This window comes from Vidua chalybeata, chromosome 18, assembly GCF_026979565.1.
Source record: "Vidua chalybeata isolate OUT-0048 chromosome 18, bVidCha1 merged haplotype, whole genome shotgun sequence".
Classification (NCBI taxonomy): Eukaryota; Metazoa; Chordata; class Aves; order Passeriformes; family Viduidae; genus Vidua; species Vidua chalybeata.
In genome coordinates this window covers 7,700,754-7,714,346 of record NC_071547.1, presented here as the reverse complement: position 1 = coordinate 7,714,346, position 13,593 = coordinate 7,700,754, and the positions used below count along the sequence as shown (strand labels likewise).

At 40.3% G+C, this 13,593-nt stretch overlaps 1 protein-coding gene across 4 annotated transcripts in view; it reads right to left on the bottom strand.

Moving 5' to 3' along the window:
* The window catches only part of GNB1L (G protein subunit beta 1 like), a 44,150-nt gene that overhangs the window by 13,724 nt on the left and 16,833 nt on the right, over positions 1–13,593 (bottom strand). For all 4 annotated transcript variants that reach the window (XM_053959259.1, XM_053959257.1, XM_053959260.1 and 1 more), the window contains exons 2-4: positions 2,894–3,021; positions 2,519–2,644; positions 394–556 (exon numbers count right to left, since the gene is read on the bottom strand). In XM_053959259.1, coding sequence (XP_053815234.1) covers positions 394–556; positions 2,519–2,644; positions 2,894–3,009 — 405 coding nt within the window. In that variant the 5' untranslated portion in view covers positions 3,010–3,021. The remainder of the gene's footprint in view (positions 1–393; positions 557–2,518; positions 2,645–2,893; positions 3,022–13,593) is intronic.

The following is a 13,593-nucleotide window of genomic DNA, read 5'->3' as shown; positions in this document are numbered from 1 at the left end:
CTTCTTGCCAAACCCAATTCAGCTTCAGATGGAATATAAGCTCCTCCATCTGAGGACAGACCTGCTGACCATTAGTTCCCCAGAAGGACTCTTGTTTCCAGTATTCAGCAGCACCAGAAGAGTTTTCAAAATGCCTGCATGTAAAGATCAGCAGCAGCTGCAAATACTTAAATGCCAAATAAATCTTGGGGTGGTATCCTTGTTATTAAAGCATGAGTTATATAATTCAGTCATCCTCGTGGCAGTAGAATTAGTGATTAAAACCCCCAAAGATTTCTTGTGCTGCCTGCTCTTGAGCAGAGAATTCAATGGCACTGATGTTTCCCCTTCTGAACGATGTCATTTCAGTACCAAAAGCAACCTCTCAAGCACAGAGAAAGAGACACTTCCTACCTCCTCCAGGCTTCTGGCTGCCATGGCTATTAGCCAGCGTCCCTGCGCCACCTTTAACAGAGAGCATCTGCAGAATCCCACATGCTCCGTGAAGACAGAATCCATCACTGAAGTCCGTCCCTCTGCTAAATCCCACAAGCAGATCCTCTGGTCGCGCCCCTGACTGTTACAGTAAAACAAGTTATCCATGAGCTGCAGTGTGAGGAAGCCTGGCTGCCTGCAGGGCAGTAACCTGAACTGGGTCTTTAACAGACAGTAAAGGACCAAGCTTCTGTGGGGGCGTTAATTGGGTGTTTTATGAAATGGGGGGGAGTTCAGTGTCCTTGAGACCACCACCCTTCTGCCAACTGTGGAACTGGCCAAGAGGTTCAACTGTCCCTGGGAGGGGGGAGGCTTGGGAGCCAGTCAGATACACTGCAATCACAGTTTCTGTTTCCTTGTGCAGAGAGGCTTGATCAGGCTGAGTTGTGCTATTTATATGTAAGAATATATTTATAAAGTCTCATGAGCAGTTGAATATATACACAGTAAAAAAATACTTACATTTTATCACTGATTAGATCTAATTTAAAAGGAAACAAAAGTATCCCAAGATTTACACATGTAACTCTCATTCACCCTAGCAATGAAATGGAAATGTCATGTGTTGACAGCTGAAAGACAAACAGCACGACAAGACCTTATCAGAGATGAATAAAAAGTGACAGTTATTCAGTGGTCAACTTCCCACAGCTACAGGCAGGGCACAGAGGGCTTCTAGGACCGTGCACGTGTGGAGACACAGTGGAGACTGGCAGCAATTGCTCAAGGAAATGCTGGGGCTGAAACACCCAAGGCCAGAGCAGCAGCAGCCACATCCGAGGTACGAGCGCAGCTCCCACGGACTCCTCGGCACAGCCCCGTCCCAGAGGCTTTGTGCTGCTCCCAGGCAGGCAGAGCGAGGAGGCCACACAAAGGGCACAGCAGGAATTGTTGCAGATTTATGTGACCCCACTGGCTCTGGAACAAAGTAGCACTGTGCAGAAGCTTCCAATCCATAAACTATCTTAGCACAGGATGTATGTGCTCATGTGCTCATGTGCTCCTGGGCAAGGAGTCATCAAAAATCCCTTACCCATGTCTTAATTAGCAGTATCACCTGAAGAAGCATGAAACCAAAACAGATGAGATGTAAATCTACAGACTGTTGGGACTTCAACATCAGTGCTGTTCAACTGAGTGACAAACTGACACAACATTTATAGCACTGTGGATACAAACAGTGTGAAACTGCAAGAAAGCGTTGTGATTTAGCTTCACAAGAGAGGAATATAAGATAGAGATAAATGCTGTCCTAAAACTGCACTGCTATGTGAAGTGTTAGAACTATACAGTAAAAACAGAGGTACAGGAAAACTCTATAATTATACAAACAATGCTCATTCAATATGATTTTATGGAGGAGAGTGTTGATAATTGTACTTAAGCAGATAAGAAATATAAATGCTAATGAGTTCCACTGTATATTATGAGATGTCTTCTCTAGATAAACATGTCAGAACACCTCCTAATCATACAGACACTTTGGCATCTACTCTAGATCACCTGTCTAATCCAAAGTACACAAATCTTCCTGACCTTCCCTCGCTAAACAGAAGGTATTTTGCAACAAAGCAAAAGCACAAAACTGAGCATTCTTGCTCATTTTCAGTCTTCCACTCTTCATCTCTGATTCTTCTCTTTCTTCCTTCCCTTTTCTCCATATCCCCTCTATTTATAAATTTGTTTTTTCAATTTTCCCCAGGAACCAGCAGTGAAAAGTTCATCAACTTCAAATCCAAGTGTATTTCCTTGACCCAAAGACCTCACCTGTTCTTAGTAAAGACAGTACAGGTCCCAGGTTGTTATGATATCATAACAGACATCATAAATAAATTAATTGCATCTTTTCCCCTCCACCCCCCACACTTTTTATTCTAGAGTTTGTCTGTCTTTTTTTACTTCAGTACATTTCCATATGTGTTGGAGAAACTTTAAGTGACTTTAGAATTAAGAGAATCCTTTGTGTCCCCGCCCCCCTTTTTTTTCCCTTCAATCGCAGGCAAGAGACAAGAATAATTCACTGGTTTTTGCCTGCTTTGCTAACCTGAGAAGCCTCTCTTTACCACCCATTGTCTCCACGCAGTAGACAGATTTCCTTCCATGGCCATCCAATGCTGTGTCCACTCTGTGTGTTTTCAGGTTCCAGACATGGATAAACCCATTCTCAGACCTGGCAGTAGGAAGAGATGCTTTTAGTGTGAGCACTGCATGGAGGTGATCAGAGTCTGATGCTTTTCATTTTGTTTGTTTGTTTGTTTTGTTTCCAAAACTGATGCTGTATGCACAAGTAACATACCCATCATGCAAAATATGAATGTTGCTGTTTTCCCCAGAAACACTTTGTCAAAGTAATACACTTCAATTCAAAAGGAAACAACCATATGACGCTCAGCAGAGCCAGAAATCCTGGTGTATTTACCCAGAGAAAAGAAGGGGGATATCAGGTTCTGGGCCTCCACAGGAAAAATGCAGAGTGTGGACTGCAGCACTGGTACCTCTGAGCACAAACTGTGGATCCGGAGGTGGCAGAGCCATCGGAGCAGTGAACTGCGGGGTGAGAAGCAGACACAGATATCACAGAGGGTAAAGCAGCCTAAAGTGAAATGACAACTTTAAATACATTCTGAGCAGGACACTTGCTTCTGCTCTTTCCTCTCTGAATTTTCTTTATTGAATGTTCTTTCTAATTGCCACCCAGTTGAGGGTGAAGTATTTCCTCTTAAGACGAGCTGACGAAGCAGGTGTCCAACCTGCTCTTTGCTGCGTTCCTCTCTCAGCAAGGTGCTGAGCTGGCCACGCGCATGCACCTCTCGCACACTTGTAAATCTCAAATCGGTCAGCTACTCTCCCTGAGCTAAAGGGAGATAAATACAAGAAACTTGACACCCGTAATTTGAGTGGGCAAGCAATTTATCATTCTGCTTTAGCCCCCTGGCTAAGTCTTTCCCCTTCCTCCCCGCAAAAATACTACTTTTGTGTTTTTTTTCAGAAAAGCATTACAGTGAACATATCAACAGAAAGAATTTCAGATCACAGAATCACAGAATCACTATGTTGGAAGAGACCTTCAAGATCATTGAGGCCAACCCCTGCCCTAACACCTCAACTAAACCATGGCACCAAGTGCCACATCCAGTCTTTTTTAAACACATCCAGGGATGGTGACTCCACCACCTCCTCGGGCAGACCATTCCATTACTTTATCACTCTTTCTGTAAAAAAATTTTCCTAATATCCGAACTGTAGGTGTAGAAGAAGGGATTACAAGTGACCTTGCCCCTGATAAGTCACAGTTAATTACCACTAATCACTAATTACCAAAGAAGAACAGTCTTGCTATTAATGGGTCACAGCTGTGACTAATAAAGATACGTGTGATAAAAGGGGTGGGTTGGCTGGACAAGGGGGAGCCTGGGGGAAGAACGACCACCTTGAGGAGATAAAGGAGCCCTGACAAAGAAGGAACGATCCAGAGAGACACACAGAAGAATGAAACAATGAAGAGAGTTGCTGCTGCAAAAGATCTGCTGTGAGGTCAATCTGGGTCTGATAGAGTTAGAGCCTGTTGTTGGAGCCTGCAGTCATAGTCGAGCTAGGTAAAAAAACCTGTGGTCAGAGGCAGCAAGGAAGTACTTGCAGTCCTATTCCAGCAGGAAACAGCCAGCAGTAGGAAGTTGCTGTAGTCAGAGTCAGGATGGCTAAGCTGTAAAGAAGAATAAACTGGGACCCTTTTCATGTTGTTAAATAAGATTCTGTGTCTTGGCTCATTTCTACCCCTAATGAGAGGTCTGCTGCAACACCTGAGACTAAAATAGGATATCTGAAGGCAATAAAGAAGGAATAATATACCTATTATCTGGGCTGCAGCACAAGGGAAAAGGAGAGCAAAGGCCACCTCCTACTTACAGACTGGAGAGGTAATGAACACTCCCATACCTGGATCTAGTGGTTTACAGGCACAAGAGTAATTTGTGATATAGTCCACCTTGAACTGGGAGTTGATGGGATAATGATCTGCCAGCTTGAACACCTTCTTGGAAGCATCATAAATGAAGATGATCGGGGGGAAAATCCTTCTCTGATGAAGCAGGTAAAGTACTTGACCAGGAAGCTGGCATTGGTGGCCACCAGAATGAGACACTGGAAGGCTGACCAGGCAGATCCAGAAGCAGAACTCCAGGTAGTCAAAATCACTGTCCCTGCAACATCCAACCTGTATTTCCCTTGGCGCAGCTTAAGGCAGTGTCCTCTTGTTCTGTCAGTGCTGCCTGGAGAAAGAGACCAACTCCCCCTTGACTACAGCCACCTTTCAGCGAGTTGTAGAGAGTGACAAGGTCTAAGTCTCCTAAGCCTCCTTTTCTCCAGGCTAAACAGCCCCAGCTCCCTCAGTCGTTCCTCACAGGGCTCATGTTCCAAGCCCCTCACCAGCCTCGTTGCCTCCTCTGGACATGTTCAAGCATCTCAACGTCCTTCCTAAACTGAGGGGCCAGAACTGGACACAGTAGTTGATATGTGAGCTCACCAGTGCTGAGCATGGGGGAAGAATGACCTCCCTGCTCCTGCTGGCCACACCATTCCTGATACAGGCCAGGATGCCATCGGCCTTCTTGGCTACCAAGGCACAGTGCTGGCTCATGCTCAGCTGGTTGTTGACCAGTACCCCCAGGTCCCTTTCTGCCTGGGCACTGTCCAGCCACACCGTCTCAGCCTATAGTGTTGCAGAGGCTATTGTAGCCAAAACTTAGGACTTGGCACTTGTACTTATTTTTAAATGTCATCTTATTGGACTCTGCCACCTATCCAACCATTCCAGGTCTCTCTGCAGAGCCATCCTACATTCCAACAGATGGACACACACTCCCAGCTTAGTGTTGTCCACAAATTTACTAATGAAAGACTCAATACCCTCATCCATGTTGATGAGATGGGAGTGATGATCATTTCTACACAAGAATCCTATTACTCCAGAGTATGTTAATTTTTGGTTCTAAGCATGGTTTCTTGAAAAAAGAAATGCAGTACTTCATATTAATTGAATGACTACTGTGCTAAACATTTTATTCCAAGGGTTTAGTATTCCCTAAAGGATCAAGAGATGGATGTTTTCAGCTTCATATCAAATGTGGTCCAAGTTAGCACAGAGTAGGACCAGTATATAGGGGGAGCAGCTACCCTGTCCCACACAAGGAACTCCTGGCAGAGCACAATTCCTGATGAGCTCACAGGGACAGCCTGTGTGATTCCCCACAGGCACTCACTGCTCTGGCCCCTCACCAGGTATTTCGCTTCACATTAACAGCTTTGCAGGCAGCTGTGCACAAACACTGGAGAAGGATGAGGACAAATTTTCTGTTCTGACTTGTTACAAATGACCCTCCAGACCTGGGCTGAGACAAAGCAACCGGCAGCTGATTCAAGTGGAAATATAATTTGCAGTTCATCAGAAAATGCATTACAATGTCCATTACAAGAAATATTTTCACCCTGAGAAGTGTTTACTCCCTGATCTGTGGCATTACTAGCCACACTTGTATATCTGCTTCTTCCTTTCTGACCTAACCTCACAAAGAAAAGGGCAGCTTCTGCCACTGCAAGTGTCACCTGTCATCACTTTTTCCCACTTGTATATAGTACCCCAGATTAAACAAAAAGTGTTCAAAATTCAGTAAGGAATGATCAACAGGTGTTTGTCTGCCTGCTGGTTCACAGCAGAGGAATTGCAGAGAATCAGAATGGAGTGCAAGAGTGACGCATTCTATGGCAAAACAGCCCAACTCTTCATTGCCTTCTCACCTCAGTACCAGCTTTCAAATTGTGTTTAATGGATGCACTTGCTAATGCACCTCATTTGCAGGTCTAAATTGAGTGTTTATAGATCAGTTATCACCATGGTATCTATAGGTTTTAATTAAATGCAATTATATTTTAGGGCTAGTGATGAAACAGGATTCTTCAGTGTAATGTGCAGTTCTCTCTCAATAGCACTGTGTAATTAGGTATGAAAATAATGAGCTCAGTGGATACCCTCTATGTTTTAGGGCCCTGACTCATCTCTTTTATGAAGTTGTTGGATGATCTAGACTCATGGCAGGCTGGAGTAAATTTTCAGATGTACATGATGTGCATGTTTGCCCCCACGGTGAGATGCAGCTCCCAAGTGCCCATCTGTAACACGCTCCACCTGTGTTATAAACCTGTCAGATCAAGGACTTTGTCACCAAGTGAAACCTCTTTGGGGCACTACAGCTGAGTGCTGGTACCCTCAAAACAACACTTTGTAGAACTAGATAAATAAAAGAGTAGCTAAGAGCTTGTCAGAGGGTCCCACTTCACAGTGGAGCAATTCTGGCTCACTGCACTGAGCAAGGAAATAGAAAAGAGGCAACCCAGAGGCTATCTGGGATTACAAGGCAGGTTTTTAATAGCATTTTTCTAATTACTGACACAGAAGTTTTTGCTGACAGACAGCAAGTGTGTGCGTGGCTGTGGGAAGGGTTTTACCTGGCATGAAATAGACACTACTAATGCATGTCTTTACAAGGATGATATTTCAGAAAAATCCTCAGACCAGTTACAGGAAAAAAAAAACCTACTGAAAACATACTTCTGAGCTGCAAGCTATTGAAGGGACTTTTTGCTCCTTAGAGTCTGGTTCTTTCCTTGCTTTTCTGCTAATCCTATATGTGAATGTGGAAATTTGGCTTAATATTGAATCTAATGTTTATTGAGTCTTTATTCCTTCCTGTCATGATTTGGCAGATGAATGGCAGTGTGACAGTATTTAGTGTCTCATTTTCCTTCCAGCAGGTGCTGAGCTATAAAATTTCATCTTTGCTGTCTGTCTTTTTTTATCCATGAGCTTGGACAAGTCACTTAAGATTTAATAAAAAGTTGTTAGGTACCTACAAAGTCCCATGAGGCTGCAAAGAGATGGAAATTTGGGGTACTGGTACTTTAATACCTCCAAGAAAGCATCAATCTGTTCCTGGTGACACACAAGCATGCTCAAAAAAATGACACTTAGCCTACCTTCAACTCACCGGGTAGCTCAGTGTCTCTACCTTACAGGGATAATGAAGTACATCGTGGTATACTGATTCAAACAGATAATAGTTATGCAGTGCTTTGCTAAGCAGACAGCTACAAACTTGCTAAATATGATGACTGTGAGATGGTTAAAGCCTCTGGGGAAATTTTTCAAAAGTACCTAAGTGATTTAGAAGCCTAAGACTCATTTCCAAATGAATTTTCAATCCTACATCTCTAGGACTTTTTAAAGTTTCACCCCAGGTGTCTAAAAATGAGTTCTCTAATTAGCACAACATTTATTTTCTTGTTAACTCTATCTAGCCTCAGGGAAACCAATCTGTTCTTGTTAACTGGGGATATCTGCAACAAATTTAATTAAATGAATTTGCTTAGTATTTAGTCTGGTCTGAGAGCAAATTCTGGCTCAAGGGCTTGAACAAGCAAAATTCAACCTACAGAATAAAATTTATTTAAAAGCATTTCTGGGCTACACTATATGTTTGTCCCTGTGTTATTATCCTCCTGCCTCCTGTGAAAGGAGCAAAAAGATATGAATTCATGAATAATTTTGCTCATGGCAGTATTTGCTTGCAAGATAGCATCACCTGCAAGAGAGGGAACACCTCACCATGAGGCTTTTTGGTTTTTTAAGAAAAAAGATGTTTCACTTTTTATTTCTTCCAGCCTTTCCTCCACTGGTAACAGCATCGTCCTTCAGGAGCTGAGCTACACTGATGTGGCACAGACAAAGAGAAGGATTTTTCAGAGTGCACTGCAAACCCTTGGGCTCCTGCACAAGTTACATTTGCTGCACAAGTGGGGAGTGGAAACCCAGTTGCTCAAACAAGGGTTTCAATTAGTGAACGGCTGAGTACACCACACATGAGGTACCAAAAAGGGTTTTGTCTAAGAAAATGCATCTGCTAAATGCCTGAACAATTAAATGTTCTTCAAAATTACATTATTTAAAAAAACAATTCACTATTAATATCCTTCACAAATCTTACTTTGCTTAGGTTGCAATTAGAATAATCCTCAAACTATTTGAATTTCTATGTAATGGTATTTCAGTATCATCACTTCAGCATTTGATATAAAAAAGTTAAGCTTTCGTTTAATGAGAGGCCTTTAAAATATGTAAATGTCAAAAGGATTACCTTAGAAAAATCTCTCAGAGAATTAAAAACATTAACAGATTCCCACAGGAAAAATTCCAGCAGAATTCAGCAATTCTCCTGTTCCCACTCCTGTCACTTGTATTTCTATCACACATTGAAGCAAAAACAAATTGCTATTAAAATATCATCCAAACACCCTCCTCCCCCTAACAAACTCCACAGTTCACTTCGAGATACCAACAGCTCAAGCAAAGACAGGAAAAAATCCTCTTCTATTTTTCTTTAGGCTTAGAGTAGTAAAACCTCAGTGGTAAAAAAGCTTTTTCAGGTATAGGAGAAATAAATCTCCCTAGGCATGTCTGGCAAATTGATTTGGGACTGAAACCAGCAGGTGTGCAGACATAATTACTACTGCAAAATATCCAACACATCCAGGTGTGCTCACAAACAGATACATGAAATCCCTGTTATTTTTTGACAATTCCCAGTCAACCAGGTGCCACCCTCCCAAAGGAAAAATCAGAGCAAAGAATGAGTTGAGAAAGATTTAAATAAATTGTTCTTCTCCCTTTCCAGGCTTTTTCATTCATACAAAAGCCCTTTTTTAGCCTGCAGTTCTGTGCCTACCTGCACCCCCTGACAAACTCTGCCCAGTGTCACAGCACTTTGTGCTCTAGTGCATGAGTGTGTTTAGGAAGTGGGTTCTGAGTGGCAGCTGCTGAGGCAGTCAGTGCAAATAACAGACTGCTTGAAGTTAATGGTGCAATGCAAACAATTTTGTTTGTTCCATTACATTTGCAATCTCCACCATTAAAATCCAGAGGGCAGCCCTTGCAATATGAGCTTTCCAAAAGCAATGTTCCCACATTTCCAGCCTCCAACCACTGCAGACAATGAGGTTTCTCAGTGGTTGAAACTACAAACTACTCTCAGCCCAAGCAGTGCCCCATTCCAGGGCTGCTGGGAGTGCCGTGGCCTTTCCTTGTGGCTCAACAGCCTCAACAGAACCCAAGGGTCCCAAAGCACTTGGAAATATTTTACACATCCCTGGTTGTCACAAAATGCTGCCTGGTTCTATATGGCACTTCTCAGAAGCAGAGAACAAGAATTTAGCACTACAAGAACCCATTGAATCAGTAACATTTTCATACCTCATTAAAAGAGATGCCAGACAAATCCACACAAATTGAACGAGGTGAAGTTCACCTCATCTGACTGCAAAAGTGAAAATTTTTATAGGTTATTGACTACAAATGGTCTGAAAGCAGGTATATGATTTGGTAAACAATTCTTCAGACATGTTGTGACAAATTTTTAAGCCCAGCTTTTCATTTTGCATATACAAACCAAAAAATATCAGAACACACTGAAATAGGGAAGTCAGCAATACAAAGAGATGTTGTGAAACTGAAGAAATCTCTTTGCACCCGAGGTGAAAAGTAACTCAGCGATACAAAGAAATGCCTTTCTGGGTCCTGCAGCAAGGCAACACCCACAAAACATTTAGGGAGCAGTGAAAATCTCAAACTAAAAGCCAGGCACCCTGCTTTTCCGATTCTTACCGCAGCTGCCAGAAACACAGGATATGTCTGTTGTGTGAAAGGACAGAAATGTGCACTAGTAAAAGTAAAACTAGCACAAGCTTGATCAAGAGATGAGGGAGTGCTACACAAACAGTTGCAAAGGTCAGAGCCCCAGAATACATGAAAATTCATTTGTCAGTCACATAACAATGCAGCTTTCAGTTTAAAACTCCCATTTATATCTTATTGAGATAGAAACTGTATTATACTTCTAGGGTTTCTTTAAAGCAAATTTAAATAATAATTTAATTCAAGTGGAAATTAGAAAACATTACAAATTTTTAAACCAAGAAATTGATGTCAAGCAGAAATGAGTATTAGTGGAAATTTTTGACTTAACCAGTAAACGTACTAATAAAGCACTCTTAATTTTCAGAGATAAGGATAACAAAATGCTTTCTTTTGAAATTGCTTATTTTTCATATTACTATTTACTTATGACTGCCAAAGTAGGGATTAAGCACAGTGATGTATACTTGTGACTTCAAAACCTAATTAATTATGATAATAATAATATTTAATTTTAAAAAAATCTCAACAGTGGATTAAGAGCATTCATTAATTTGTGCTTGCAACAGAAAATACCATATCCAGATACTGTAGACAGATTTCTATCTTGCTTGCAAAACTTGCTAGTCAGCGACACATCAATGTCAAAGAGAATGCAGTGATTTATATGACCTAGTTACAGAATCCTTCATTAGCTGATATCATAAACCTGTTGCCACACAGCCAACATTACAGCTGACAAGAGTCCTTCCTCTTACAGGTTGGGAACACTAAATACTGTCAGAGCTTTCATTCTAAATAGTCACCAAATCATCTCTAATGACTAACAATGACTGCCTGCTCAGAAAAACACTTCAAAAGTCTCAGTTTGGGAAGTGCTGAGAACCTCCATTTCCCACTGACTGCTAGGGAAGTTAGGAGTTCATCCTTTCTCAAGAGATCCCCAAAATTACCTTCTCTCTTGACATTTAGACAATGAAGGATGGAGGTTTCCACATTTTAATTGTATTAGTCAATGGACAGATAGCAAACAAAACTGCTTATCAGCAACTGGTGATATGCCAAGAAATCTTAAGGGAGAAGGGGAGAAAATGACTAATAACCGTCATGCAACGCAACGCATTTTTAATGATTTCCACTCAGATAATGGCTCCTCCCAGCATTAGCACCCTTTTTGCCTGTAAGCATTCCTTACGTGAAAAAAGCTAAACCACAATATATTAAGATTTTAAGTAATGAAGTTTGCAAGAAAAATGTAAATAAATGTCAGTGTGTAACCTTCAAGAATACTGAAACCCAAGCTTGTGTCTTGAGGTTCAATTTCAAATATTTCCATCTGCAATTTTTAAAAAAGTCACTGTAAAACAATTACTTTCTATAGGAAAACATAGTTTCAGCATGGGAACAAAACTAAGAATGATTATAATCATTTGAAAGACACTGAGTTAGCATATGGATCTCATTGCCACTTACATATTTTGGTCACTGGAACAAAAAGCTATTAATCAATATGTAAAAGCCATAAATTAACATAAACATTAATCATTCTAATACTCCCCCTGTGTCAGATTGATAATTTTTTTTCAGTCTTTCATTCTGACATATGCGCCTTCAGCTATCAGCTGTTTGACCTTTTTTAACACAATTAAACATTTTGGGCATTGCAAATCTTACTGAGGTAAACATTTTGGAGACAGACAAATGTCATGGATATATTTATGCCAAAAATATGGGATCTGAAAATGTGAGAACCCCTGCCTCTCATGTTATTGCACTAGCTTTTAATAAGGGAACCTAAAATTCAGCATGAAAAACAGCTGAAACAGATGGAATTCTAGTGTTTCATAAACAGGTTCAATTTGCAGATGAGGGAAAAGACACCCATCTGTTTTACTTTCTGAAACCATTAATTGATTGGAAAAGTGCAATGATATAACTACAGCCAGCCTTGTTTGGAGAAAGAAAGCATAAAAGTCCACAGGAGTAAGGCTCTACAACACACTCTGCATAAAATTAATGGGGACACAAAAGACAACAAATGATTAATCACTTTGAAAACTTGAAGAATATGAATATGCATTTATATATATACAAAATAAGTTTTAAAAAAAGAATTTGTATAAGTTTCTCTTCACCATAACATCAGACGTAGAATGACTTTAAGTTTGTACATGTGATAAATCATTGAAATCTAGCAGAAAACTGATGAGCCAAGGACCATCAAAAGACTGTTTTGAGTAGCCTCCAGTTCAGCCATGCATAGCAATCTGTCAGCCACGGGGCTCTGTCTGCCCATCCTCCTTAATTAGGATGCATAGTGCAGCATCAGCCACAAATCTTTTGGTTCCAAGAGCTAATAATGTCCTCAGATAGCATGGGCTTAATTAAACATCTTCCAGACATTTTTGCAGACATTCCAGCAATAATCTTGTTTGGTAACAACTATTAAAAAGAATTGACAGAGAAGAAATACATCAAGTTGTTACAGCAACTGAAGTTATTTAGGCCAGAATTATATGTCTGCAATTAAGGATTCTGTAACTCTGAGCAATTAAAATATCACTTTATTTGAAAACTAATTAATTCTAAACACATATTTTTCCCATGACAAACTTTTATGATTGTTTAATTTATTCCATTCTAATTACACTTTAATTAATCTACTCTTGTATAATATTATACTGTTATTCTGGCACTTGACCAATGAAGACAATAAATTGATTGCAGTTCCTTTGTGCAAGAGCAGAAACTGTCATGCCAGTTTCAACACCAGGTTTATTTATTTGTCTGTTCTATTACTTTTCCTTTCCCCCCACAGGGCATAGGAACATGAAACACAGTACAAATCAGATGACATTTTGTCTTCTGTACTTTCTTAGAAGTGTGAAGTATAACAAGAGTTTTCAGAATTAAGGAAAAGTATATGTGACATGATATTACATAATAAAATACAACCAATAGTAAATGAATTTATACTTCTAAAATACACCACTTATTAATGATTTATTAATTGATTCCTGATGTACAGGACCATGTCCAGAGCTGCTAGAAATGGAGTTGTTTCCATGAACATTAGGGTCTGCTCAGGATCTGGCTTGACACAGTCAACAAAAAGGGAGAAAGTGACCAAATCCCATTTTCATACCAATCTTAAAATTAAATTAATTCAGTATCTTCCTAAGTTTAAAAGCCACTGCATTTTAATTTTGCATCAAGTCACCTTTGATTCAACTAAACAAAAGTATATACATTATTTTATTACTCTGTAAATATAATATTTGGATTAAGCTGCAATAAAATAAATATATACAAATATTTATTACACATGGAATTAGTAGTGTTGCATTTTATTTTGCTTTTTACCATACATGAGGTAAAAA